Genomic DNA, 27901 nt, shown 5'->3' with positions numbered 1-27901 from the left:
AGGCAAGCGCTGAGAACTTGTCGGCACCAAACTGTTGGCCATAAATCTTACATCCCGCTGATTCACCCGTTTCCGATCAATGCCTCTCAGAGAACACGGCTTATCCACACTAGAAGATAAACCGGGTAGTTTCCGCCAAGCGCTAATGGGGAGCTGCTCAGTGGAAAGGCAGGTCCAGCCCCAGAATGCCCATGGAGCTTTTGTCACAGGAGCCTATAAATGAGAACGTACTAACCTGCGCCGTGTGGGTGGCTCTGGGCACGGCCCGGTTGCACCTGCCCTCTCGCTGAGCAGGTTTCTAATTTAGTATCTGGATGTTGCAAGAGAAGCTTGGGTGGTTCGTAGCGCGTACAGCAGCAGATGCGAAGGATCTAAAACAAAAGAACCCGGCGCACTTTCAACGGAATGATTTTAATTCCTTGAATTCTCAGAAAATCCCAGCCCTGGCCGTCTATTCCAGGAGCATGCAGTAGGCGGCACCTAAAAGCTCTTGGGAGGCGAGCAGGCGCCATTTGAGCAAAAGCAGCGGCGGCTGCAGCAGCTGGCAGGGCTCAGAAGTCGGCGATCGAAGAGCGAGCGAGAGGAGGAAGGCGGGAGGACGGCCGGCCTGGGCGGCGCAGGTGCGGGGTGTGCGTGGTGTGCGGGGCGCAGGTGCGCGGGGGCGCGGGGGGCGCAGGGCGCAGGTGCGGGCAGCCCGTGGGGCGCAGGTGCGCGGGGGCGCGGGGAGCCAGTGCGAGGCGCGCGGGGCGCAGGGGCGGGGGGGGGCGCGGGGCGCAGGGACGGGGGGCGCGGGGCGAAGGGGCGCGGACGCATGGGCGCGGGGGCGCGGGGCGCAGGTGGCGGGGCGCGGGGCGCACGGCGGGCGAGCAGCTGACAGCAGCGTCACGGCGGCGGCGCCGGGGAGCGCGCGCCCCGCCTGCCTCGGGAGGAGCCCGGCGCGCACCGCCTGCGCTGCCCTGTCCTATGCGAGGCGAGCTCGGGAGAGGCTCCGGGCAGAGTTGCGCGGCTCCTCAGGTAAGGATCCCCCCTCCTTCGCTGGGGCCTCGCTGCTTCCGCAATGGGGCGCCGACGGCCCGGCCATCCTCGGGGCGAGCCCCAGGGAAAGGGATCGCCGCCATCTGGGAGGGCGAGTCAGCAGTCGGGCTGGCGGAGTTGGCCCGCGGGGGGAAGAGCTGCATTTCTGTATCCGTGTCCGCGAGGGCTTGCGTCCCGGCCCCCTCGTCCATAACGTGTTCCTGCAAAAAGAAAACCCGTCTCGTACACGTTCCTTGGGATTCCTTCCCAAACAGGAGTTAGTGCTTGAGGAAAGCCTGCGGTGCAGGTGTTCTGTTGTGGAAGTTGATTGAATGGGTTTGCAGAGTCCTCAGAGATGGGTCCGAGGGGAGGAAAATGCAGAGCACGTTGGGACTGCTGTTGGCTCAGCACGTTTTCCCACCGCACCGCAGCCCTTGTCTAAGCTTGCCTGAGACCTGGCGATATATTTTAATTCTCCTTTTAAAGAAAGGAGCTCATAAGAGCTCTCCTTTCTCATGAGCTCTTCCTGTGTGCCCCCTCGCCCTGTGCCCCGGGGGGTAAGGGCAGGCGCAGGGAAAGTGCTGACCGAACCCCTTCTGTAGTTGTAAGAAGGTGGCTTCCCGGGGGATGACAATGACTCCTTCCAGCTCCAGCTCCCGGGCTCCCTGCAAAGCGGGGCTGGCTTCTCGCCCTGGCTTCGCGCCCTGAGTCTTCCATCCATCCCGGGTCTGGCCAGAAAATTGCTGGTTTTCTCCTTTAAAACCAGTTCCCGTTCTTGGGGGTTTGGGAGACTTTTAAACTGGAGGCTCGGTGCACCCCCCAGTTCCCTCCATTGGCCACATAAATACAGCGTCGTGGTGGGATTCCGTCCTTCCGACTGTGAAGTGATACAGCTCGTCTCCCTTGTGGGTCGTTCTGCGTCTCTGCCCTTCTTAACGTCAGAACGACCCCCTTCCAAGCGAGAAGCTCCTCATAGCGTAGGAGACCTTCCCTGCTTTGAACTAAAAACCTATAAAGTATTCTTTTTAAGGAAGATTTTCTAGGTAACAGTAGAAAGCCAGAGCATTTCACATTCTCGATCAGTCCAGATGCACTTCTTTCCCAGTGGCATTTGGATTTGAAGGGGTGGAGTGGGAGGGAGAGAAAAGGGGAGGGTAAAATTAGGATAAATTTAACAAATTTGGGGGGAATAATACTATTTTTTGGAGGGGGGGGTCATTGCCTGAAATTGCGAACTGTCAACAGTTCTGCCTCTGGAAGTGCAGGAGCCCAGCGTTCCTGTGGGCTGGGACGCTGGAAGCCCCGTGGCTCATCTCAGAGAGCCAGGAGGGACAAGGCAGGGAAACCTTCTCATCCCCCTTAACACATGGCGGTTGGTTTGGTCAACGGGGCGATCGTCCAGGTGGTGAGCACAGGGAAGGGATCCGGGAGAGGTGATTGTCTCAGGGCACCTAGAATCCCTGCCTCCTCCTGAGCTACCCCTGCAGACAGCAATTAAACGTGCACGGTTATTGCAGAAACCTCCAGAATCTTTTCTTGTTCCAGCTCTAATAGTTGTTCCTCTCTAAGGAGAGACTCAGAAAACACCCAAATTGAATTCTGAGTTGTGGGAGTGCTTTCATGCTTGCGGCTGGCAATCTGGCGTGTCAGCAATCAGGGAATGCTGTCTGCACTCGCCTACCTGCACGTCTTACTGAAAAATTAGAACCTTTGAGAAATAACCAGTGTTCTTTGTCAAAAAGAGAGCGTGTCTGTGACAGGAAATGCATGTTTGTTCTCCTAATTTTGTTGCCGTAGCTGATATGTAATTAACCTACAGATGTGGACAACTTCGTCATTTCTCGCCGCTCCCTCCCCCAAATGCAGGGAATTTTTGCACTAGAGAAATGTCTTTGTTATAGAGGAGCATTCAGTTTTCTGGAGTGAGGACATTGCCAGCACACGGTTCTAAGTCATAAGGGGTGCAGGGCCGACCTGCAAGTTTCCAATTCAGATAACCACCGGGTCCCACTCTCTGGTGGGTGCGATAGCTGCCTGCCTGTGGATCACTCCAGCGGGTATGGCTACTCACAAGGAGCACGTGTCTCTTTGAAGACACAACGGATTTCTAGGACGCTGGTTTTGGTTAGGATTTAGCTAGGAAGATACCTGCTCTTGACCAAAAGGGAAGGCGATGGCTGTCACACCGTCATGATGGGCTGATGCGGTTTTACAAGTTACATGTACACACGTATTCAAGTAAGGGTGAACCTGAAGTCGTTTAACGGACGTCACGTCGGGCTTTAGTTTTATTACGAGCTGTGCAAGTTTCTCTTCCTTCACCAGTGACGTATTTTGCTATAAACCAGTACTGTCCAAAGTAAGTAGAGCGTGGGAGCCACGTCCAAAGAATCACATTAGAAAAGTCAAAATAAACAGGTGAGGTGAATTTTAATAACATCTTCTCTTGAACCCAGTCTCTCAGAAGTGACATTTTAAAGATATAATTGATGCAAAATACTGATGCGATATTTTACAAGGTTTTTTGTTTGTTTTTTTTTTCATGATAGGTCTCACATGTAGGGAGCATCTCAGTTTGGAGTCGCTCCATTTAAGAGGTCCATAGCCTGTGCAGCTAGTGGTTATTGAACTGACCGGCAGGGCTATGGAACGCTAACTTTCTGAAAAGCAATTTAAAAGCTGAAAGGTGAGGAGCCATTAAGCCATTGCATTGAACCAAGTAAACACTATCAAAAATAAATATACAGATAATCTCACATTGCTATAAGACCAGTATCCTACCCTTCCCTACCACTAGCTAGCAAGAGATCTTGAAACCTATTTCCACTTCTTTATCAGCAAAACAGGAGAATTGGGTCAGTTCATGGGCTGGGTCAGATACCTTGAGTCGAATACCTGGTTCTCTGAGAATTAACCAGCAGAGAGACTTGTGGTTTCAGCCCAGCCGCAGCCTGGGGATCTGCTGTAGCAGAACAAAGGAAGCCGGCCTAGGGTGGGTGTTGCCATTTTGCACAAGGACTGTCTGCTTTTGTCCAGTCCCTGACGGCAGACGTCAGGAACTCAGTCCCCATGTCCCTTGGGAGATCTTTCAGTTTTCATATTTAAGTTCCTTTACTGGGCAGGCACGGCAAACCCACCGTAAAATCAGTAAGTAGCGCGTATGTGTGTATTTACTGCATGATATTTTCAAATTATCCTTCGCTGGTGTGCGTGTGCATTTTCGATGTTTCTCTCCCTTTTAACACCATTAAGTCAAGTTTGGTGAAGTGCAATGCTTTATAATCGACTGACCCATGAATACTGACTTCTTGAAGACCAGAAATGAGTGACCTTAATGAAAAGATGTGAGTTTCTTCACCCTGCCCCGGGATGGCCTTGGTGATTGGGGATCAGCGAGCAAGGGAGGGGGGCGGGGGCATTTCTATCACTGGGCTGGCTGTCTCCGAGCCAGGATGAGTTTAAAGAGAGCAGCATCTTGTGAGAAAGGAGTCTGTGCCATGTTGTTCTAAAGCTAATTAGCGTCTGGAAAGTGATTGTTTTCTGAAGTAAGGGAATACAGAGACTGCCCAGCTCTCCTCCCTTCATTTCTGAAGCTGGTTCCAGAAGGGTCCATGGGCTCCCGAGAGCTCGGACAGAGGAGCCCTTGGAGGGGGACGCTTTCCTCCCTGTGTCGTCTTCACCCTCCGACTGTCTTCCAGGCACAGGCCTGTGACTTTCCATGTGGACTGTATCTTCAGTGGACACTCGGCAAGGGGGGACATAATCAGTATCCAGGTCTCTGTGTCTAGAGCGAAGCCAGCAGCTCGCCCAGCTCTACCCCAGTGAGAATCCAGCTCGATGGCACTCTCCTTTGTGTATGATCTCGGACTTGTCTTCCTAACTGTGCTAGCCAGCCATCAGCCCTGGCTGCACACACGCGCACGTAAGACCAGGGGGCTCTCTCACAGTGCGCCCTGCTCGTGAGCTGTCCCCTGAAGCTCACAGAGCACTCATGTCTGTGAAATAGTCTCTGGACTCTGGGGATACGACCCAGCAGTTTATCTTCCCGGCTTTCTCCTGCATCGGCTATCACCTCATGCCTGTCCCTCCTTGACGAGATGCCGCTGTAGCCACACCCGGCGGCAGCAGGTTTCTTACGCCGCACGCTGCGTATGTCAGTACCGACCCTCCTGTTCCAGCAGGTCTCCGTCCGGTCTCTGCTCTTGGCAAGGAGCTATTTCTGGCGACTGAGTCGGAAACCATACGCGGCCATCCGTGATTCGCTGCCCAGCATGGCTGTTGCATTTTAAAGTAACATGAGACCATTCTGGAAGGGGCTTGGCCGTAGTGTATGTTCCTATAGAAAACCTCCTTCCTCACGGTTCTAGCGTCCTGAGCTCTGGTTCTGTTGTGGCGGGTTGGGACCGGCGGGGACGCCTTCCAGGGCTGGCTAAGCCTCAGCTGGAGTGCGGTTCAGCCACCTCCTCACTGTGCACCGACCGCCGTCCTTCCAGCCCCCGGAGGCTCGGCTCCCGCACCTGAACGTTGAGGCCAGGAGCGCCTGGATGGTAGGAGTTTCCGAGATGCAGCTTGTCTGGGCCTCTCCGCCCCTGCTGGAGGGTCCGGACGCTCGGCTGCACAGGCTGTGGTCGCCGTCTGGTCAGCGTCGAACGGTTCTGCTCTCTCTCCAGGTCGGCTTTGTTCCTCTCCTGTGGAGGCCGTTGTGGAGCCCCGGTCTGACATTGAACCTTGCTTCCGGAGGGGCCTCTGGCCTCGGCCCCTTCTAGCTCACCTGGGAGATACACTCTCCAACTAATCTTGAAAGATTGATTTTTTTTTTCTTTGTATCTTGCTCTTTGAGCGGGACCTGCAGGGACTCCGTGTTCTGATTCTGGTTAAATCCGTGCTCCTCTTTTTGCCAACTCTTTCCTTCTGTTCCTTGACTGAGCTCATCTCCCCACGGGCAGTCCCGCCTCTGTCCCTGAATTCATGCTGTTTTGTGTCTGTAAGCATGTCCCCTGCTTGACGTCTTTGTGGCTCTGGTCTCTTCACCTCTGTAAGGCTCCTGGGGGTCCCGGTGCCGACCGGAAGCCTGCGGAAGACAGGTGGTGCTGAGGACTGTCCGGGGTCACCTGTCATTGGATTCCACACGCGGTGGCCGCCGCAGACTTCTGTGGCACATTCTGCTGCCCCGCATGGTGGCTGTGGAGAGGACAAATCAATACAGGTCAGTGGTTCATGGCTCCCGAGTCCACGCCCTTGTCCTTGCCTTTGCTCACCCCGTCGGCTCCTGACCTCTGATGCTCGTCGTCCTTCTCCAAGAGCATTGGCCCCGCATTCGATGTCTGTCCTCGGGGCACGTGCAGATATCACCCGGGAGAGCTCTGTGGTTCCCTCCTCCCCGCCCTGCCCCCTGTGGCTTCCATGACGTGGCCCTTCCGTGCAGCTGCTCCCACGCCCCGATGCTCCCGAGAGCTTTGCAGACTCAGGTTCCGAGCTGGAGTCTCTGTTGTTTCCTCATGGGTCTTGCAAGACATGTTGTCCACTCTGGGCTTCAGGCCCGATGTCAGCGTGCCTCCAGCTGCACGCCGTGGTCCCGGGGCCACAGAAGGTGCCGTGCATAGCATCCACCTGCCCACATGCCGTGAGCCTCGACGGTCCCAAACATGCTCACAGCTCATGGTCTCACGATCTCCACTACAACCCATCCTTTGCCCAGCAAACTCTCGGAGAGGGTCTGGTCCCGTCTCTCTGGCTCTGCCACATGGAAACCTTACCAGTTTCCCTGACGCTTTACTGCCCTCCGCTCCCCATCTGACCTCCTTCCCCAACCAACCACCATCCATTCCTGTTGGCGGCACTCTGCCTGTATTCTGTCTTCCCTATCACCTTTCTGGTCCAAGATGCCTGTGTTTGGGCCCAATTTATTGTAACAGACCTCTTGTCCACTTTCTCCGCTGCAACCGGCCCCCTTCAGTGGCTGTGCAGTGTGGTCTGAAAGGCATGTGGCCATGACCATGCCTCTTGGCCCAGCCTCCCCTCACATTGCTGCCCCCCTGCGGTCAGGGCTGATGTCGTGCACTGAGACAGTCAGGGAGACTGTCTGAGAAGGGGATACTTGAACATAGGTCTGCAGAAGGTGAGTGGGGGAAGAGTGGTCCATGGAGAGGGAACTGCCAGTGCAAAGGCCCTGGGGCAGGAGCTTGCAAGCTGTTGTCCGGGGAGCAACAAGGAGACATGTGCCTGGAGTGAGCTGGGGAAGTGCAGGGGGAGGTGAGGATGAGCGTGGGGGTGAGCCCTTTAGCTGCTGTTCTCGGAGACAGGGGGGTCAGTGGAAGGTTTTGAGTACAGAGGTGACAAGGTCTCGTACCTACCGGGAATTGATGAGAGTAGCTTGAGGATGAAGCCCGCTCTCTGCTTAGGAAGCGCTTCAGGGACCTGGCTGAGAGTCATGGGACGTATGGGGGAGCACGGGTGTTCCGCAGCAAGGTCCAACCGTGTTCGGGAGACATCACCGGCACGCTCTACTGATTGACCGGGCACGAGGTGCCAGAGATCAGGATGGGTGCGGGAGGGCTCTGCAGGTTTAGGCCCGGACAGCTGGAAGGGGATATTGCCATCAGCCAAGACGAAGCAAGTTGCGAGGGGAGATGTTGAGGGGTTATAAACAAATCAGTTGTGCACCTGTTATTTTGGGATGTCCCCAAGGCATCCAAGCAGAGAGGTCCAGCAGGGAGAGGGCCTGTAAGGCTGCAGTGTAGGGCAGAGGCCTGGCCATGGGTACACCATTGGGCATGGCTGGCGTGTGGTTGGCATTGGTGGTCATATACCCAGCGGGTGAGCTGAGCGGGGACGGCCCTGACCGTCTCTTCTACCGTCACCTGGTCCAAGCCGGGACCTCCTGACTGCCTCCTGCTTCCACCCTGCCCCACTGTGTCCGCACGGAGGCCCCCCACAGCAGGAGTCACACTGTCCTCCTCTCCTAAAATCCCTCAGGGACCAGCTTCCTTCTCATGGTAAATGCTGCCTTAGCACCATCGCCTGTCCCCGCCCATTACGTGTAGGCCTCATCGACCTTTCCCCCGTCTCCCTCCCTGCATTCTGGACTCCTCCGTGGTCCGAAAATGGGTCACGCTGGTATCTGTGCTTGCACCCGACGCCCTCTCTGTCAGGGAGCTCTTCCCCGGGTACCCAGGCTTCACACCGTTGCCTCTCGCAAATCTTTGCTCAGATGGCCACTTTGCAGGGAGCCCTTCTCTGACCTCTGTTCCCCTCTGACGTCCGCACCACATTCTTGAAATGGGACTGATGGGTATTGCATCCATGCATTTTTATCACGCGCATCCACGCCCATGAGAATCCTTCGTCTGGAAGACCTTTACAGTGCTAGGAGAGAAGTCTGATTTTCAGGTTTTTAGTTGTGCAGATGGGAGAGCTGTTTAGGGACACATTCACCTTGCTTCTGACCAAGTCATGTAATAGTAGAAGCCTCGTTCTTCCCAATTGTTTAAAAAAAACAATGGACATACTGATTCACTGTCTAGGTTGAGGGCACACAGCATCGTCATTTGATGTATGTACATTGTGAAATGAGCACCCGAGCAGGTTCATCTAATATCCATTTTCTTATATAAATATAGTAAAAAGAAAAGAAAGAAAAAAGATTTTAAAGAAAAAAATATTCCCCTTGCGATGGAACTCCAGATTGACATCTTCACGAGCGTCCCCGCGGATCTCAGGGCGGCACTGCCTCGGTCAGCGTTGCCGCACAAGGCAGCCCTATGACTCACACATCTTAGAACTTAGAGGCTTCTCTGTTTTGTCCACCTTCCTCTAACTTTCCCTTTCCCACCCTGTGCCTATGGTAACTGCACGTGCAAACTCTGTTTCAATGAGTCTGAAAAGGGTTTTTGTTTGCACGTTTTCAATTTCACGTGTAGATGGAATTGTGTAGTATCCACCTTTTTCTGACTTATCCCACTTAGAATCGCACCTTCGGTGTCCATCCGTGTTGTTACAAATGGTCAGAGTTCCTTGCTGTTGTAATGCCTGCACCATATTCCGTTGTGTAAATTTACATGACCCCTTCATGCCCTCATTCATCATGGACACTAAGGTTGTCCCTGTGTCTTGATTACTATAAATAGGCTGCAATGAACATTTCCTTTTTAGAAAATTTGTTGAAAGTGTATAGAGATGTTACTGATTTTTATGTAAGTTTCATATCTTGCAACTCTGTGAAATTCATTGATTAGCTCTAACAGTGTTTTGGTAGAGTCATTAGGATTTTATCTCTATAAAATCGTATTATCTTCAAATTAGAGACAATTTTGATTCTTCCTGTCCAATTCTAATGCCCTTTGTTTCTTTTCTTGCCCAATTGCTCTGGCTACAATCTCTAGTACCATACTGAATAGGAGTGGTGTCAGTGGGTGGTTTGTCTTGTTCCTGATCTTAGAGGAAAAGCTTTCAGCCTTTCTCCGCTGATGGCGTTGGTGTGGGCTTGCCATACATGACCCTCTTATGTGGAGATAGGTTTCTTCTGCGCCTAATCTGTTGAGTGCTTTTATCATGAGTGGATGTTGGATTTCGTCCCATGCTTTTCCTGCGTCTGTTGAGATGACCGTATGATTATTTTCTTTCATTCTGTTACTATGGTCTGTCACAGGGATTGATTTGCAGATGTGGAACCATCTTTGTGTCCCAGGGATAAACCCCCCGTGGTTAAGGTGAACGATTCTTACGACGTGCTGCCGAAGTCAGTTTGCTAGTGTTTTTTGGAGAATTTTTGTATCTAAACTCATCAAGGTATTGGCCTATCATTTACTTTTCTAATAGCGTCCTTTTCTGTTATGGGTATTGAGTGTTCTCTCCTTTTCTTTCTTTCTTTCTTTTTTTTTTGGAAGAGTTTGAGAAGGACTGGTGTGATTCTCCTTTACATTCACTAGTGAAGCCATCAGGTCTGGGCCTTTCTTTACTGGGAGATTTACTATAGCAGGGTCAATCCCCTTAGTAGTAATTGATTTGTTCAGATTTTTTGTTCACAGGTTCCCAGTGGTAAGCCCTGGAGGTTCTGCTGCAGGTTTCATGGTGTGAATCAGAGTAGGGACTCCCACAGAGTGGCCCACAGTGCTGGGGCTGGCTGGTTGTCCCTCCCGGGCTCTCCTTCCCCCCTGAAGGAACCAGGGGCTCAGGGGAGGCCTGTCCTCATGGACTACGCTGGCCTGGGGAAGGGGTGATGTGGTCTGTATGTGGTGGTTCCTCTACCACGGACTGTCTTGGGCTCTGGGGTGCAGGCGGGGGGTGTTTCCACCTCACCTCCGTGTTCTAGGATTCTTTCAGTGGTGTCTTGTTCTTTTTATTTTTTAAGATTTTGTTTATTTATTTGAGAGAGAGAGACAGAAATAGTGAGTGAGAATACAAGTGGAGAAGCAGGCTCCCGCTGAGCAGAGATCCCGAGGCAGGGCTCAATCCCAGGACCCTGAGGTCATGACCCTAGTCGAAGGCAGACACTTCACCAACTGAGCCACCCAGGCGCCCCCGTCTTGTTTTTGACAAGATGTTAGTTGTTCTGGTCAGGGGGAACAAAGTCAGGAACAGCCCATGTCACTATCTCAGTGACATCTACGTGACTCTCCTAGGAGTGGTTTTATGCATCTCTCTCCAAACTGCGCTCTCCATACGGCAGTTGTGTTCCCAAAGGAGGGCCTGTGTCTCTCTCTCTCTCATGCTTATACTTTCATCTTTACATCACAGAGATGGAGAACGTCTGCTTAGTTTTGCATAATACCTGCTAGATGGCCGGCAGCTCAAAGCCATCTGCCATACAGAAAATGGCAATGAATTTAGAACAGTTGCTTGTTGTATGAAAGATAAACGCATGACTTGCCTTTTCATTTGGCAACACTTATCTAGTCCGTGCTACAAGGTAATTAGTAAGCCATTCTGCTGCAGTAGACGGCGTTTTTCTGGTTGCTTCTTATCTCTTTGTAAAGTGTTTCAAGAATTTGAACCTTATCTTAAAGGTTTTGTTTTTGGGGGAGCCTGGGTGGCTCAGTGGGTTAAAGCCTCTGCCTTCGGTTCAGGTCATGATCCCAGGGTTCTGGGTTAGAGCCCCACATCGGGTTCTCTGCTCAGCGGGGAGCCTGCTTCCTCCTCTCTCTCTGCCTGCCTCTCTGCCTACTTGTGATCTCTCTCTCTCTGTCAAATAAATAAATAAAATCTTTAAAAAAAAGGTTTTATTTTTGTGTATTACATATTGTTATATATTATTTATATATATTAAAATACTTGCCTCATATATAATATAATGTATATATTCTTATCTCTTATAAATTAAAAATATTTATTTTATATTTAAAAACACAGTTGGAGACAGGTATATAGAAAAGAATGGAACTGGACCGCTTTCTTATACCATGTACAAGAATAAAGTCAAAGAGATAAAGACCTAAATGTGAGACCCGAAACCATAAAAACCTAAAAGAAAACGCGAGCAGTAATCTCTTGGACATTGGCCCTAGCACCGTATTTATGACATGTCTTCTCAGGCAAGGGAAACAAAAGCAAAATCAAACTATTGGAACTGCACCAAAATAAAAAGCTTTTGTACAGCCAAGGGAGCCATTGATGGGACCAAAAGGCAACCTAGTGAATGGGAGAAGATATTTGCAAATGATATATCCAAGAAGAGGTTAATATTCAAAATATGTAAAGAACTTATATAAGTCAACACACAGACACACCAAAAAACCCCTCAAATAATCTGATTAAAAATGGACAAAAGACCTGAATAGACATTTTACCAAGGAAGACACGCGGAGAGCCAACAGACACACGGAAAGATTCTCAGCTCACCTGTCATCAGGGAAGGTGAATGGAAGCACAATGAGGTATCACGTCAGAGCTGTCACGATGGCTGGAATCAAAGAGACGAGAAATCAGTGTGGCTGAGAATGTAGCGAAAAAGGAACCTCGAGTACTGTTGGTGGGAACCCAGGCTGGTGCAGCCACTGTGGGAACCAGTATGGTGGGTCCTCAGAAAGTTACTGTAGGATCCAGTAATCCCATTATGGGGAATTTATCCAAAGAGAATGAAAACACTAATCGAAAAAGACACATGCATTCCTGTGTTTATCGCAGGGTTGTTTGTAACAGCCGAGATGGGAAAGCCCCGAGGTGGTAGGTGTAGGGGAGCGGACGAAATAGGTCAATTTAGGGGTTAATAGGTTAATAGGGGGAAATTAAACCAAGTGTCCAGAATGCACGACCGCCGGTGGCTCCTGCCTATGTTTGGTTCATGCGTCTTTGCTGTAAGAACTTACTGAACGGTACAATAGATTCCGCACACTGGTTCTCTGTCTTACAACATTAGCACATCTCCTTTTGGAAATTTTTATTTCACTTGTCATTGTCAACTATGATTGGTCCGTGTTCTGTCCATGTTTCACAACTTCATTTTGCTTCTTTGAAGGACTCATTTATCTTCTCTGGTACGCTTTTCCTTGTTTGGCTCACAGAAATGGATTCCAACAACAGATAATCACTCGGTACGTGCTGAGGGTTCCCGATGAGGCAGTTGCCTGATGAATGAATTCAACAGGGCCCCTGTCTTCACGGTGCCGATACTGGGCAAGGAGTGGGGAGAGAACACACACCAACCAGCCAGCACTGACAGCAGAGAGCCCGTGCCGGAGTGTCTTACTGAGAGAGAATCGATAGAGCAAATACTAGATGCACGGAAGTGTGTTCGAGACCTTTGTACTTCGGCTCAACTGTAGCAAATCTGTCCTCTGAAACTTCTCCTATGGGTTCCTTGCCTCCTCATGCATTATTATTTCTTATTTATCTTCCTATAGGATTCTGTATATCCTGTATTTCAGATACATTACAGATTTTGTAGGACCCTGAGATCATGACCTGAGTTGAAGGCAGAGGCTTGACACCCTGAGCCACCCAGACGCCCCAGGTGAGGTTAATTTAAGTAATGTATGCAATGTATATGAAATAGCATCATCTTACTTTGTCAGTGATCTCACAGCTGTGAATGGGGTATGCAGCATCTTTTTTATACTAAGGTCCAAAATCCAGTGCAAGGCTTCTCCCTTGAGTCTCGCCGCAGCTCACGTGGAGAGTGGCTTCCATGTTGGACACAAGTCTCACGGGGTTTGGTGTCAAAGACCAATGCCTAACGTCACCTTCGGTGCAGTAGGAGAGTGGGTCCAGGAAGTAGGTGCCAGTGTTAATTGGTCTTCTTGGGAAATTAGATATTTGTTTGGTTTTGCCAGATCAGATCAGACCCTTAATGCTTTTACTGTGCGGCGTGGGTGAGCAGGGAGAGGGACTGTCTGCCTGCCCCTGCTGTCCATTGTGCTCGTGTCCTGCATGTGGTCTTTAGGGCCCAGTTCTGTGGTTGCTAAAAATGTTCACCCTTACAATCAGACTTTTCTTGTGCTAAAATACAGGCGACGTAAAATCCACCGCTTGCATCACTTTCTTTTTTTTTTTTAATTTAATTTTACTTTTTCGGTGTTCCAAGGTTCATTGTTTATGCTCCATACCCCGTGCTCCATGCAATCTGTGCCCTCCTTAGTACCCACCACCAGGCCCTCCCAGCCCCCTCCCCCACCCTCCAAAACCCTCCGTGCATCATTGTCAAGTGTACAGTTCGGTGGCCTGGCGCACGTTCACACTGTCCTACCACGATGTGTCGGCGGAACCCGTCACCTCCCCACACTGAAACTCCGACGCGTCAGACACTGACCCTCCATGGTCTCCTCCCCCCAGGCCTGGCACACCCCTGCCGCGTTCTGTCTCTGCCCATCTGAGTACTCTGGGGACCTCACGTAGGTGGGATCTTATCCCTGTCCTTGTGTGACTGGCTCATTGCACTTGGCGTGCTGCCCTCGGTGTTCATCCGTGCGGTAGCAGGTGTCCGGACTTCCGGCCCCATTACGGCCGAGGAATGATGCATCGCCTGTGTGTCCTGTTGGGTTTGGAGGTCCTCCGTGCGCGGACCCCGCGTCGCACCCCCTGCTGGCTGTAGCGGTCAGTGCTGCCACGAACGCGGTGTGCGAGCATCTTTCCAGTATTTTAGCGGCATGTCTGTGTACTGTTACCTATCAGTTGTTTGGGGATGTACACCCAGAAGTGGACTGCTGTGCCAATGTTTGTTTAATTTCTCCACGGTCTTCTCCGATTGCCTTTTGGTCTTTTCTTTGGGTTTCAGAGAGGGCGCATCCCGCGGGTGCGAAGGGTACTCCGTGTGGCTCTGAGCTGCGTTTTCCTGGTGACTGACGTGGAACGTCTTTCCCTGTGCTTCTCGGCCACAGGTGTGTTTTCTTCGGAGAAATATTTAGACAGGCCCTTTGTCCGTATTTTGGTGGGTTTGTTTTTCGTTTGGCTGCTCAGTTGCGAGTCCTCTGTCTTTTCCTTATGATAGCGTCTTATCAGAGTGTGGGACATCTTTTCCCTTGTGAGTTTTCTTTTCTCACTTTCTGGATAACGTGTTCTTTGCAGCACCTAAGTTTCTAATTTTGCCGAAGTCCAATTTACTTATCTGTGTGACACTCCAAGGGGCCCCAAGGAGTCAAAACAATCTTGAAAAAGAACATCAAAGCTGGAGGCTTCACACCTACGGATTTTAAAACTTACAGCGAAGCTGAAGCCGCAGCAGACCAAGCAGCGTGGTGCTGGCCGAAGAAGACAATAGCCCGACGGAGTGGGATGGGGGGTCTGGAAATAAACCTTCACCGGCTCGGCTGATTGATTTTGGACAAGGAGGATCAAGATTGTTCTTTGGGGGAAGAATTGTCTCCTTAACAAGTGGTGTGAGACAGCGGGATAGCCACAGGGGCATGAACTTGGGCCCTTCCTCACACCGTATACAAGAATTAGCTCAAAATGGGTCAGCGGCCTGACTGTAAGAAGGAAAGTCATGAAACTCTTAGAAGAATTGATGGGGCTGAAGCTTCATGACCTTGGACTCGGCAGTGCTTCTTAGCTAAGACCTTCAGGCCTGAGTAACAAGTAGCTCATATCTGAGGGAGGCCTCTGTAGCCACTTGCCGATTTTGTCAGCTTTTCTTTGGCTCAACCTAGAAGCCCACCTAAGGACATACACCTACGCAGAGGCCCGTTTCAATAGGCTGACAGCGAAGGAAGGCCCAGGGCCGCATGGGGCTGTACACTGAGCCTTCACGTCTGGCCCCGGACGCTTTCTTGCTCCTGGTCCGCAGAGTTCCCTTGTTCCCTCTGCCTTCCTCCTTCGGGATCCACTCTGTCGCAGGGTTAGCTCTCACCATCGGGCTTGGCGGGTCCGACTGGTAACTGATGCTCTGGCCAGGGTGATGATGGTATTTTTATCCACAAGATTTGCATTTTCATTTCCCGTACCTGCCTGGGAAGAAAAGGAGGCAAGTGGAAAGTGCCCCAAATATAGTCAGGCTCTTGGCAGTCTGTAAAGCATTACAAAATGCATGTTACTTTGTTCCATCGCGTTTCTGAGCACGGAGTCCAGGGGACAGCATCAGACGAACACCAGTGGACGCTTCTTCTGTGCCTCAGCTGTGGGGCATGACTTGCTTCTAATAATGACAGCCTTAAAGAATAACGTACCCCAATCCAAGCTGCGTCTCCGTGTCTCTCCATTTGTTTCATTCTTGTGGATACCGTGAGTCTTGCGGGGGTACCTGAGAACACACTCCTCCTGACACCCCTCAGGGGTGGGGTCCCCATTATCTTATGTCTGACAAATGTTTCCCACTAACAAATCAGTCATTTTTTAGGGTCCACAAAGAAGGGACATGAAGTGAATGTTTAATTAAATCAAGATTCTAAAAATAAATAAAGTTACGCTCTCCTACATGGAATTTGTTTAACAACAAAGTGTAAATGTTGTGATAAAGACGATGAATGTGTTTGAGGAGAAGGCATTGTGGAGAACCAAGGCAAGGATCCAGCAGAGATCACCCATGTAGTCTTCAGGAGAGGCACGTGCCTTTGATCTCAGACCATCCGTGGGGATTTGTGGCAAGAGAGCACCCAGATGGTCAGGCTTTTCCAAATGCTCACACTTCATGAGCTGAATTCTTCTAATCTAGGAGATTAGGTTTGAATGATTTATTATATATATGTTAAATATATATATTTATACACACACATATATATATATATAAATATATAAAATATATATATATATATTTTTTTTCCAGCAAGCTTAATTCAGGCTAGAATGCAGGTGAAGACTGTGGTTTTACCGACATGCTCCTTTTTTCTCACTCCTAGGAATCTGCTGTTTCTCCCACAGGATGTTTGGATGGGCAACTTCTGTGACTCAGGAAATCGAAGTCCATTTCCCCCTGACTCTGAGCCCTGTAGGCTAGGCTCGCCTCCCGTCATTCTGCACCCTGTGACAGCACCTGTAGGGCCCGTGTCCCCCCACACCCCGCCACACCCCGTACTTCTCCAGGTACCAGCTGGGCGTCCTGCTCATTAGCTCACTTCTGACACGGCACAGCCGAGAGGAAACGAGATCTCAGGCTGAGGGCTCAGCCCTGCAGGCAGCCTGCTCTCCCTTTCTGAGGCCCCTGGCAAGCCCCAATGGTTGCCTGGGCTTCTGACTGGCTAGAAATCGGAGATTTCCATGACCCCCTTCTTGGGTTTGATTAATTTGCTAGAACGGCTCCCAGAGCTCAGGGAAGCACATGGCTTACTAGGTCAGTGGTTTATTAGGTAGGGGATAGCTCGGGGAGAGCAGATGGAAGAGGAGGGGCTAGGCCAGGGATGAGGAAGGGGGTGGAGCTCCCGTGCCCCCCCAGGTGCCCCTCTCCCAGCTCTCCCTGCAGTCCCCCTGTTCCCCTGCCCGGGAGCTCTCCAGATCCTGTCCTTTTGGGGTTTTATGGTGTCTGCATTACATGGTCATGATCAACTAAATAACTGGCCATTGGCAGAGTCCATCCACCTCCAGGCCATCTCTCCTGCCCGGAGGTGGGGGAAGGGAAGCTGCAAATTCTAGGCTCTCTTACAGCTGGTTCCCCTGACAACCAGCCCCCCAGTCTTCAGGCACTTCTCAAAGGTCCCCTCATTAACATAAACCCAGTGTGGTGGGAACGGGCTCCTCCTCAGTAACAAGTCACCCATTTCCCCTTTATGGCTCTAGAGACCAGATCTTTTACTAAAAGACACTCCCATGGCTGTCCTCACTCAGGAGATGCCAAGGGTTTTGGGAGCTGTGCGCCAGGAACCACGATGAAGACCAAATATATGTGAAAAACGTCTTTTCATCATCTGAATGATCAAATGTGTATTTCTCATAAATCACAATACTGTACTGCTAACCTAAGTTTCAGTATTTAAAATGTCTCATTTTGAATTCTTTAGTATGAGACACGCATTTTATGGCACTTTGGGATGGCTCATTTCCTCCTTTTCCCTCATTTATCTATGTATAAGCTTTTCAGACGTCGAAGGGGCTGAGAGAGTGTTGAATCCAGACAAGTTCTGAAAAAGGAGAGTAGGGACGTATCCAGACTGTCGTCCTACTCAGGGCACGGGCTCTGGGGGACAGATCTGTGCACCAGGAGATCCCCTCTAGCTGCCCCTCCCAACCAACGTGGTGATTCTTTCGTAAACCAGGGGACAACCAGGGATTAGCAGACATTCGTGAAAACAACAGCCGTGAACCACGGACAGACAGAACCCGAGATAGCTCAGATATGTGTTAAGGACAGCAGCCAAAATGTCAGTTAGCGTTCTCATTGACAGGCGGTGTGGTGTGGCCTTTCTTGAGATAAAGAAAAGTGCTTCTGTGAGAAAGGAAGATCAGAGTGCCGGAAAGGTGTTTGAAAATAAGGGGAAAGATTCTAGAGAAATCAGGAATAGGTTACACTCCATCCGCCACCTAGGAGGAGTTCTAGAGAGAAAGGAGGCGTGGCGGCCCGGATGATGCACTTTTTTAAAAAGAGAAGAAAGTTCGGCCAGGCTGTGAGGGGATCGGGTTTTGAAGCTTCCCCAACCCTCAGAAAACCATTGAAAAGCATTTCTCCGTCCATCCCGGTGAGATGTCACTCCCAGAGTAGAGAATATTCTCAGCTTGCCAAAGAGAAGGGAAGATCCCAGCTTCCCTCTAGGAGAAGAATCTCCTACTGACTTGGCTTTCGCATGGTATCCCTGGATGATAAGGTTAAAAATCAGAGAATCCTTAAAATCTGAGGAAAGCATAATTTGAGCTTAGTATAGCTGCGAGTTGCATCTATGGGGTGAGAAAGGCATGCACTCAGAAATGTCAGTGGCGTCAGAATTTATCAGCAATGTTTCCACCAAAACAAAAATGGACCCAAGGAAGGTGATAATAGACTGAAATCCAAAACTTGGCAACTAAGAGTCACCGAGGTAAAAAAAATAAGAAAAGTGAGGAGGAAAAACCCAGCCGAACCTAAGACCCCCCATGATGCTGACACAGAAAATTACGTATCAGTCAGGAAAGTCTGATTGACAGTGACCTTTTCCTTAGTGGGTTCAATCCTACTCTCTACTTTGCCTTGAAGAATCTGTACAAACCCTCTCCCCTTTATAAAAAAGATTTTACTTTTATTCATCCGAGAAAGAGGACACAAGTAGAGGCAGAAGCAGACTCCCCACTGAGCAAGGAGCCTGATGCAGGACTCGATCGCAAGACCCTGAGCCTAGGGCAGGCGCTTAACCGACTGAGCGACCCAGGCGTCCCTACAAAACCCTTTTAATGCTGTTTATTGATAGGGTTTAGAAACATCCTGCAGGCAAAAGACTTAATATAAATTTTGGAATAAATTGTCAGTATTATACCTGGAAAATTGAAATACTGTACTTTAAAAATAGAGAACGAACAAAGCCTAGGCAGCTGAGGAAGGCATTGTGCTAATCCCACAGAAGGACGTGGTCCAGTCAGTAAGTCACGACACTGAGATCTATGACTCAAGCAGCGTGTGCATTATTTAAAATTATAACGGTGAACATCAGCAAGTGACAGCTGAGTGTCCGTTCTTTTCAACAGCGGCTATTTCTGGAAAGAGAGACAGGCGGCCGAAGGACAAGGATGGGGCCTGCGTGTGGACGAAAGCGTGTCTTACAATCTCCTTTATCTTTTAAATCAAGTCATCCTTCATTTGTTTGTTTGAAAGTTTTTAAGCTGAAACACCACAGGTGGTTGGGGTTGGTCTGGGGTGGGAGTCTTGTGTCTCCAGGAGACCCATCCAGATACCCTTTCCCCAGCAGTACCCCAGGCTGAGTGTCCCTTCCCCTTCCCTTAAGCCCTGAATCTCCAAGGAAATCCATGCTTGTCTTTCTGGCCATCTCTTTAGTCCTGTGACCCCGAAAGGCACTGAAGGATGGCTCTGGCTCCCTCCACGGCCCCTGACACACCAATTTCATGAAACGCTGTCAGTCCTCCTCCACCTGCTACCGCCCCACACTCTGTCAGTAAGGATATTTTCTTTGAACTTGGGTCTGCGATCCAAACTTACGAGGTGTCCCGGTTTTTATGATATCTAAAAATTTTTGATATTTCATTCACAGGATAGTTTCAAAAGATGAAGTTCTCTCAGAACAATCTGGCTGATCACCCTGTTAACACTGAACATGTCATTTCTCACGCTGGGGTCTCTGGACCTCTTCCTCTGTATCTGTGAATCCGTTTCAGAATCAAGAGATGAGCGCACACAGTGGCTTACTGCCCCTCAATGAGTTTGGAATCAGGAAGGATGTGTTCTCCAACTTCTTCCTTCCCTCCCTTCCCCTCTCCCTTCTTTCTACATTCAACACTGTTTCACTGTTCTGGGCCCTTTAAATTTTCCTGTGAATTTTGGAATCAGCTTGTCAATTTCTGTAAGTAGCCATTTGGAATTTTTGTAGGAATTGTATCGAATCCATAGGTGATTTGAGGAATATTGTCGTTTTAACAAAATTAAGTCCTCTGATGTTGAAACATGGGTGCCTTTCCACTTTTTTAGGTTTTTAGATTCTTTCAACAATATTTTTTAATTTTCGGAGTGTAATGTTTATGCTTCCTCATTAATTTTATTCCTGAGTATCTTATGCTTTTTGATGATCCTATAAATGGAATTGGTTTCTTAATTTTGTCTCAGATTGTTCGTTGCAAGCATGTAGAAATACAGTTGAATTCCATATGGACACTCAAAACCCTTTTAGGGGTAGTTTATTGGTTCTTTTTTCTTTGTGGAAGATTTCTTAAAATTTCATATGGACGAGGTTATGCCGTCTGCCATAAATGGTTTCGTTTTGTCCTTTATGATCTGGATGTCTTTTATTTCATGTTCTTGACTTTGCTTCTAGTCAAATCCTCCTAGAAAATGGTAAATAGAAGCTCTAAGACTGAGAACTCTTTTTTTTTTTTTTTTCTGGTCTTTGGGAGAAAACTTTCAGTCTTTCATCATTAAGTATTTTCTTAGTTGCCCTGTTGCATAATGTGCCCTTTTTCTGGTTGGGGAAATTCCCTTTTATTCTTGATCCTTTTTTTTTTTTTTTTTTTTAAATCATGACTGAGTGCTGAATTTTGTCGACTTCATTCTTTTTTGTAGCTACTGAGATTTATCAATTTTTTGGTCTTTTATTGATAATAGTATGTTATAGTAATATTTGAATGTTAAACCAAATTTATATTCCTGGTATAAATCTCAACTTTGTTATAATGTACGATCTTATTTATATATTGATGGATTCAGTTTGCTAGTATTTTGTTGAAGATTTTTGTATATATTCATAAGAGATACTGGTGTGTAGCTTTATTGTGGTATCTTTGCTTCAAGCTGGCATCAGGGCTTCAAAAACAGTGACAAGTGTTCTTTCCTAGTCCACTTTCTGGCAGAGTTTGTGAAGTGTTGGTATTAATCCTTTGAATATTTGCTGGAATTCACCAGTGAAGCCATTTGGACCTGCCTTTCCTTATGGAGAGTTTTTTGATTACTACTCTGCTACAGGTCTCTTCAGATTTTCCATTTTGGCTCAGTTGAGCTTTGATAGTTTGGGTCTGTCTCATCTGAGCCACTAGTGTTACCATGTTACCATGAGGCAGGTCACAGGAGGCCCTTATAACACTTCATATTTCTGCAAGGTCTGTAGTGATGTCTCCTCTTTCACTTCTGATTTTAGCAGCTGGAGTCTTCTCACTTCTTTGGTCAGTCTGGCAAAAAGTTTGTTAGTGTTGTTGATATTTTGAAAGAACCAGCTTTGAGTTTCTTGATTTCTCTGTATTGTTTTTATATTCTTTGTTGTACTAACTCTCATTTTTCTTACTTTGGGTTTAGGTGGGTGATTAGGTTACTAATTTACAATCTTTGTTCTTATTTAACAGAGATATTCATAGCTACAGTTTCCTTCTAAATACTGCTTCAGCAGCATCCCCTCCCTGACTTTTTTTTTCTTTTGCCTTCTTGGCATTTTGTGCCTTCTCTCCAGTTTGTGCCCCTGACCCTACTGCTCCTTTGTGATCCCTTTTGCTGCCCATTCCTCACTAAATGTAGCCAGAGAGTTTGGGTTCCCAACCACACCAGGGCTGGGTCTTGTCTTGTCTTGCTAGTGCCCCTAGCAGCTCTGAAAAGAAGGTGCTATTATTGCATCTATCTTCTGTTGCAGGCAACTGTAGTGCAGGGAGTGTAAGCAGATAACTCACCAAGCTCTCTTACTTCAGATTTGGCATTTGGTCTTCTCTCTTACTACCTGCCTTCTCCTTGGCCAATTTTAATTTTTATAGTGCTATTTCTGTGTAGATGAGACCTACACATTCATCGCTAGGCTAGACTTCTCTGCTGACCTTTCAGACTAAAGCCCAGTCACCCACAGATACTATCTCTACCTGTCTATCCTACAAACCTGAAGCAATCACAGCTGCTTCCTCATCATCTTCTTCAAACCTGCCTTTCTTCTTGACTAACACGCCACCGCTTACCTGCCTGCCCAGCTCTGCCCAGATGGCAGCACTGGCTTAGTGCCCAGCATGAACATTATCTCTACTCCCACCCTTGGACATCGGCAGGAGGCACTGTCTCCTGGATAATGTGCTGTTCATCACTCCGCATCTTCACCCAGCCCTTGGTGGCATCTGTCCTGAGGGCTCCACCGGGCTCTCCTCTTGCCTTGGCTCATGATTTGACCACTGTCAGATTCCTGCTTCTATGCCACCACCTTAGGGCAGTCGTGTCTGGAATCCCAGGTTGGATGTGTTGCCCTCAGACCTCTCTTTTGTGGCACCACTGTGATATAATTTTGTTAATTATCTGTGACGTCATCTTCTCATTTCTGCCTGCTTCACTTAATCCTACAACCCATGGGAACAGAACCCCTGCCTTAGGTCTGCCCTCTGCACATGGCTTTTCTGACCCCTGGTCTTTCCAGGAAGCTCAGTCAATAGCTCTCGGGCAAGTGCACAGCTGTAGTGCTGGATTCTTCCTGTTTGTGTTTCGTGTTGGCTTTCTCCATTTCAGTTGCCAGTGGAATAATGGAGATACCTTAGCAATGCCAGCTGCACACTCAGCTCACACAGAGCTCCTACAGAGATTTTGGGATACGGAGCTTAAGACACATTCCCTTCCAGGCAGATGCTCCCAATCCAGACTGGAGCTCAATAGCCATAGTACAAGGCAAGGCTGAGTGTGGACACGGCCTCCCAAGAAGAGAGAGTGGCTTATTCTGAGGTTTCAAGCCAGGTCCCAGAGACCATTGCATTTTTTTTTTTTAATGTAGAACAGTGTATTATAATTCTGCACTCTTGAGTTGATTGCAATGATCTTGTGAGCATTTAATAGATTGTCCAAACTCCAGAGTGGGCTTTCCTGAAGCCTTTTGCTGTCTTTGAACTACCTGATACCTCTCTGTGTTTTCCTGGGACATTTGATGCTTCTTCAGCCTCCTGGTTGGTGAGGGATTCCCAAGTGTTCACAAGTACGGCTGAAGATTTCATTGAGCTGGTTTGGAGGCAAACACTGAAGCTCGGAGAAAAACTGGAAGACAGAATGCTGGCATCCTGGGCTTCGATCCGATGCCCTGCCTGCCACTGGACGTAGTTACACCTATTCATTTCCATGGAAATTACGCTTAATCGTTTGCCTCTGAAATTGACTTTGCTGAGCGGTCCCTTTTCTTATGGTCCATGAGTTACTAGAGATGGGAAGCGTGACCAGCAGCACTGTGGTTTCCTGGAGGAAATGGGTTCCATGCTTCACATTTGCACAGTCTTGTCCACCTGGGGGGAATAAATGGATCTTGCTTAATTCTCTACTTCTTTGTCTGTGATATGTCCTTCCTCCCCGAAGAAGAGACAGAACGAAAGACAGTTGGTCATCCATACGTGAGGGCAGCGCACTTCCTCCTGGGCGGGAGGCAATGTTTGTAATGAAGAAAAACCCCATTCTGCTCCATTTTAGCAACCACTTGTGGCTGTTTATTCTGTTACCTCAATAACATGACTCCTGGTAATTCTTAAAAAGAAAGTACCTATAATCATTTTAATTTTGATTGAAATTGGATTTGAATGAGTGGGCCCTCCAAGCGTGTAGTTACCTGTCAATGCTTGCTGCTCAGTGACCCAGTCCACACCACAGCCTTGGTGGTGGCCAAGCCACTGCCGCCAGCTCCCGGTACAGGTGGCCTGGGGCGCGGGGGGCAGGGACACTTGGTTTGTATGCCAGGCCCACCTGTCTCCAGCCGCGTGAAGTCTGGGAAGTCACACTCCCTGATGCCTTCTGTGTTTCTAGTGTTCCCACTGCACAGCGGGGACAGTGACACCAGGGCTGGAGGTGGTGAGGATGTCATGGGTTAATATAAACATGAATAAATATTAGCAGCATTCTCCTCCCCACCCCTGTACTTACAAAAATCATATATTATGACCTGAGTGTACTTTGGGTCAAACAATAAGGGTCCTCTGTGGTTGTATGTGTGTGTGTGTTGTGTGTGTGCATGTGTGTGTGTGTTGGAGGGTACTTCATGCCCGTCTCCCCTTTCCCTTCCCTTCCCTTGATGCCACCTCCCTTGGACTGACTTGGCACCTTCTCCCTGGACACAGGGATGCTCAGGGCCATGGTCTAAGAAGGAGAAACCGACTGACTCTAGTTAGCTACTGAATAGAGCAACGATCCTATTGAAAATTGGAGATTGACCATAATTACTAGAATTCTATACTTTTTAAATGAAATTCAAATTATCTTATGTCGGGAGCATGAAAGCAAAACATATCCCTCCTATTCTTTTTAAGCTACCAAAGGAGAGTCATGTGCTCCTTCTCAAGATTTTCTTCTTTTTCTTTTCTTTTTCTTTTTTTAAACGAACTGTCTCCCACGTCTGGTTCCACGGCTAGGTGCTTCCTGGTGACAGTCAGAGGTCCCAAGCAACATGCCGGAACAGAGCAATGACTACCGCGTGGCCGTGTTTGGGGCCGGAGGCGTGGGCAAGAGTTCGCTGGTCCTGCGCTTCGTGAAGGGCACGTTCCGGGAGAGCTATGTCCCCACGGTGGAGGACACCTACCGGCAGGTGATCAGCTGTGACAAGAGCATCTGCACGCTGCAGATCACCGACACCACGGGCAGCCATCAGTTCCCGGCCATGCAGCGGCTGTCCATCTCCAAGGGCCACGCCTTCATCCTGGTCTATTCCATCACCAGCCGGCAGTCGCTGGAGGAGCTCAAGCCCATCTACGAGCAGATCTGTGAGATCAAGGGAGACGTGGAGAGCATCCCCATCATGCTGGTGGGGAACAAGTGCGACGAGAGCCCCAGCCGCGAGGTGGAGAGCGGCGAGGCCGAGGCCCTGGCCCGGAAGTGGAAGTGCGCCTTCATGGAGACCTCGGCCAAGCTCAACCACAACGTGAAGGAGCTCTTCCAGGAGCTGCTCAACTTGGAGAAGCGCAGGACCGTGAGCCTCCAGATCGACGGGAAGAAGAGCAAGCAGCAGAAACGGAAAGAGAAGCTCAAGGGCAAATGTGTGGTCATGTGAAGGCCCGTCCGTGGGAGGAGCCACGGCGCATCCCCGTCCCCACTCCCATCCCCCTCCCCACCCCACATGACACCCGCCGTCGTCAGGGTAGCATGTCTGATGCCCACGTGTGCAACATCGCCTTTGGACTGAGCTGCACGCCCTGTCCTCCCCGAGAGGGCCCTTCATGCCACCACCAATAAGCACCCCTCTCCAGAATCAGGGACTCTGCCCAGCCCTGCGGACAGAGGCCCTGCCTTGCCCGGCCTCGTGGGGGATGGAGAGGTGCTGGCCGTCTCCAAAGGCGGCTTCGCCAGGAAGGGATGGTCTGGGTTGGCGGGAGCGGGTCCCATCTGCATGCGTGCGACAGTGTGGGACCCCAGCCACAGCCTACCCCGACCAGGACATCCCCCGCAGCTCGCTCAGAGCTGGACACCCTTGGGGCCGGGAGGGGCGGGAGGGGAGGAGCCCAGGCCAAGTTCATTCCATTTCAGGTCCTTTAGCTGAATCACAAATAACATGTCACAGTGGCCCCTGGAGGGTGCTCACTGCCGGGTCCCTGATGCGGGAGCCTCGCTGCTCGAGGGGGAGGCACTCCCATCACCAGACCTCGTTAGCGGGTGTCCCTGTCAGCCTTGGGAGGATTTATTTCACGTACAGTGGTGGCCCTGCTGGGTCAGACACCCTGCAGGGTGGGAGCGAGGGACCTGGACCGACTAGCGCAGTGGCCTGGCACTCGGTGACTTCCCCTCGAGAGCTTTAGAGATGTGCTTTATCTTACCTTTGACCCAGGAGGGGTCTGCCTCTTCCAGCCCCCCAGGTTTTAAATAAAGGCAATTAAAGCCGCCATTATTTTTAGACAGCTGTTTGCCCTCCAAGATGGTTTCCTTCTTCTCAGCAACCCCATCTGGATGCCGCGGGCACAGCGGCGAAGGCGTCCGAAGACCAGAAGCACATCTGTTGTCCAAGTCACACGGACACCTATACGCCATACTCTGCCCCTCGACGAAATACTTCGAATCAGAAGTCGCTCACTGTGTTTTTGATGATCCGTCTGGAACAGAAGCGTCTTCACGGAAAGCGTGTTCAAGGAATGGGCTCTCTGGCTCCGTGACCCCAGTGTCTTCTCATCACTGTTCGACGTGCTCTCCGCTCCGGAAACAATGATCTTTTCCTCTTAATGAGCTTGTGGGCATCCTTAGCCCTCCAGACTAGATCAGGGCGTCTGCTGGTTCCTGCGTGCTGGCGAGGAGATGGGATGGAGGCTGGAGGCAGGCTCAACCTCCTCAGCTTAACTGCTCTGTCCAGTCTGGTTTGGCTCTGCTTCCAGAAAGTTCCCACCGACAGAGCCCGTGAGCCCTCCTGCTTGTTCCAGTCGGCGTAGCTCACACTGGCCCTGATTCCAGAATCTTCCTTTCAGCAGGGCTTCCTGCCTGGCAGGTGGAAGAGGCTGGAGGTGGAAGAGTCCCTGGGCTGGGACGGGGAGCCCCCAGCTGTCAGATGGCCATGCCAGCCTCTGCAGAGTGGTCAAGTTGGGGATATTTGCTTTCAGCCCCTTTGGTTCTGCTCTTGTCTGGACAGCTCCGTGCACTGGGCGCGCCCTTTATCAGCCCTTTCCGGTTCAGCATCCTTGCCTTCCTGTCCTTCTGTGCTCTGCCAGCAAGTCCCCAGGTGGTACGTGCCATGTGTAGGAGACGCCATTGAGAACCAGCTGCCCCACTGTCTTCCCACAAGTTGGTCTCCTAGTGGCACCCTGAGCAGAGACGGTGCGGACGCCGCCTGCACGCCAGCAGGGTTGGGGAGCCCAGAAGGATGCCTCAGCCAGACCTGGTCCCAGCAGGTCCTAAGGGAGGCCCCCTACCCGTGGTGGCTCCCTCACAGCCTTCACAGCAACTCCTGGCTGGTGAACTTCCTAGAACATTTATTTTTCGACCTAGTCCTACTTTTTCTTTTTTTTTTTAATTTGTTTCTATTCTTTGAGAGATGCGATCAGTTTGTCATTTGGACGTGGGTTAAGTGGAAGAAGAAACAGGACATCACGGCCACCGTTGGAGGCTGGGGTCTAGCAGGGGCTGCATGCGTGTCCCCAAGGCTCCTGGCCTGAGGCCTCCCTGCAAGGCGCCCTGTCCTCACAGTCACAGTTCCCGTTGTGCCTCTCACGTCCCTGTCTGCCACTGAAGCGTTTAGAGCTTCCTCAATAGAGTTGTGTTTTTTTTATTAACATACAGTGAATTATTTGAGGGTGCAGGTCTGTGAACCATCAGGCTTACACACTTCACAGCGCTCACCACAGCACACACCCTCCCCAGTGTCCATCCCCCAGCCACCCAGCCCTCCCTTCCCCCTCCAGCAACCCTCGTTTGCTTCCTGAGATTAAGAGTCTCTTATGGTCTGTCTCTCTCTCTGGTTTCAAGGCAGAGGGTCATAGGGGAAGAGAGGAAAAAATAGAAGAGCTTTTAATGGTTGAAAACTGGACACATTTTTTTCCTTTGTACTTTACCCGTGAGTTTCTGGGAAGGCTACTGACGCCTCCGTCACAGGTCTTCGTTGGGCGATCGTTGTCCATGAACCACACTGAGGGTTTGATGATGATCTCAGTACGGTCTTGGAGGAGATCCCCAGTTGTCTCAGGACTCAAGGGATTGCTTTCCCAAATTGGATGTGTTTAGTATTTAGGCGGCCCTGTCCTGAGTATGTCCCTGCTGTTCTGAAGGACCCTTCCAGACACTGCACATGGGCACCGAAGTGGTTGACCTGCCACAAGATGTCACGAAACTCAAAATATTGTTTTGAAGATGGCGTTCCGGGGCTAAGCCTGGGGCTCCATGAGTCCCCTTGTGTCCCTCCCGGTCCCTCCTCCATCTGGTGACAAGCCATGGGCGTGCCCCGGGCATGCATGCAATACAAAGACCAACACGAGCAATATTGAATTGTTCCTTAGATCTCAC

General features: G+C 50.0%; 1 protein-coding gene across 6 annotated transcripts; it reads left to right on the top strand.

Annotated features, from left to right (window-relative positions):
- The first annotated feature begins 172 nt into the window (after positions 1-172).
- DIRAS2 (DIRAS family GTPase 2) lies at positions 173-27233 on the top strand. 6 transcript variants are annotated; one of them, XM_046023650.1, is made up of 4 exons: positions 173-620; positions 9662-9801; positions 12852-12961; positions 24340-27233. In XM_046023650.1, exon 4 carries the CDS (start codon positions 24375-24377, stop codon positions 24972-24974), a length of 600 nt encoding a protein of 199 aa, XP_045879606.1. In that variant the 5' UTR covers positions 173-620; positions 9662-9801; positions 12852-12961; positions 24340-24374; the 3' UTR covers positions 24975-27233. The 6 variants fall into 6 exon arrangements, with proteins under 6 accessions (XP_045879606.1, XP_045879607.1, XP_045879603.1 ...); XM_046023648.1 differs by lacking the exons at positions 173-620; positions 9662-9801; positions 12852-12961 and adding exons at positions 902-1014; positions 6055-6220; XM_046023651.1 differs by lacking the exons at positions 9662-9801; positions 12852-12961 and having other exon boundaries at positions 173-651.
- The last annotated feature ends 668 nt before the right edge of the window (positions 27234-27901 follow it).

Source organism: Meles meles, chromosome 11 (assembly GCF_922984935.1).
Source record: "Meles meles chromosome 11, mMelMel3.1 paternal haplotype, whole genome shotgun sequence".
In the NCBI taxonomy this organism is placed as follows: Eukaryota; Metazoa; Chordata; class Mammalia; order Carnivora; family Mustelidae; genus Meles; species Meles meles.
This window is presented reverse-complemented; position numbering and strand designations above follow the sequence as displayed.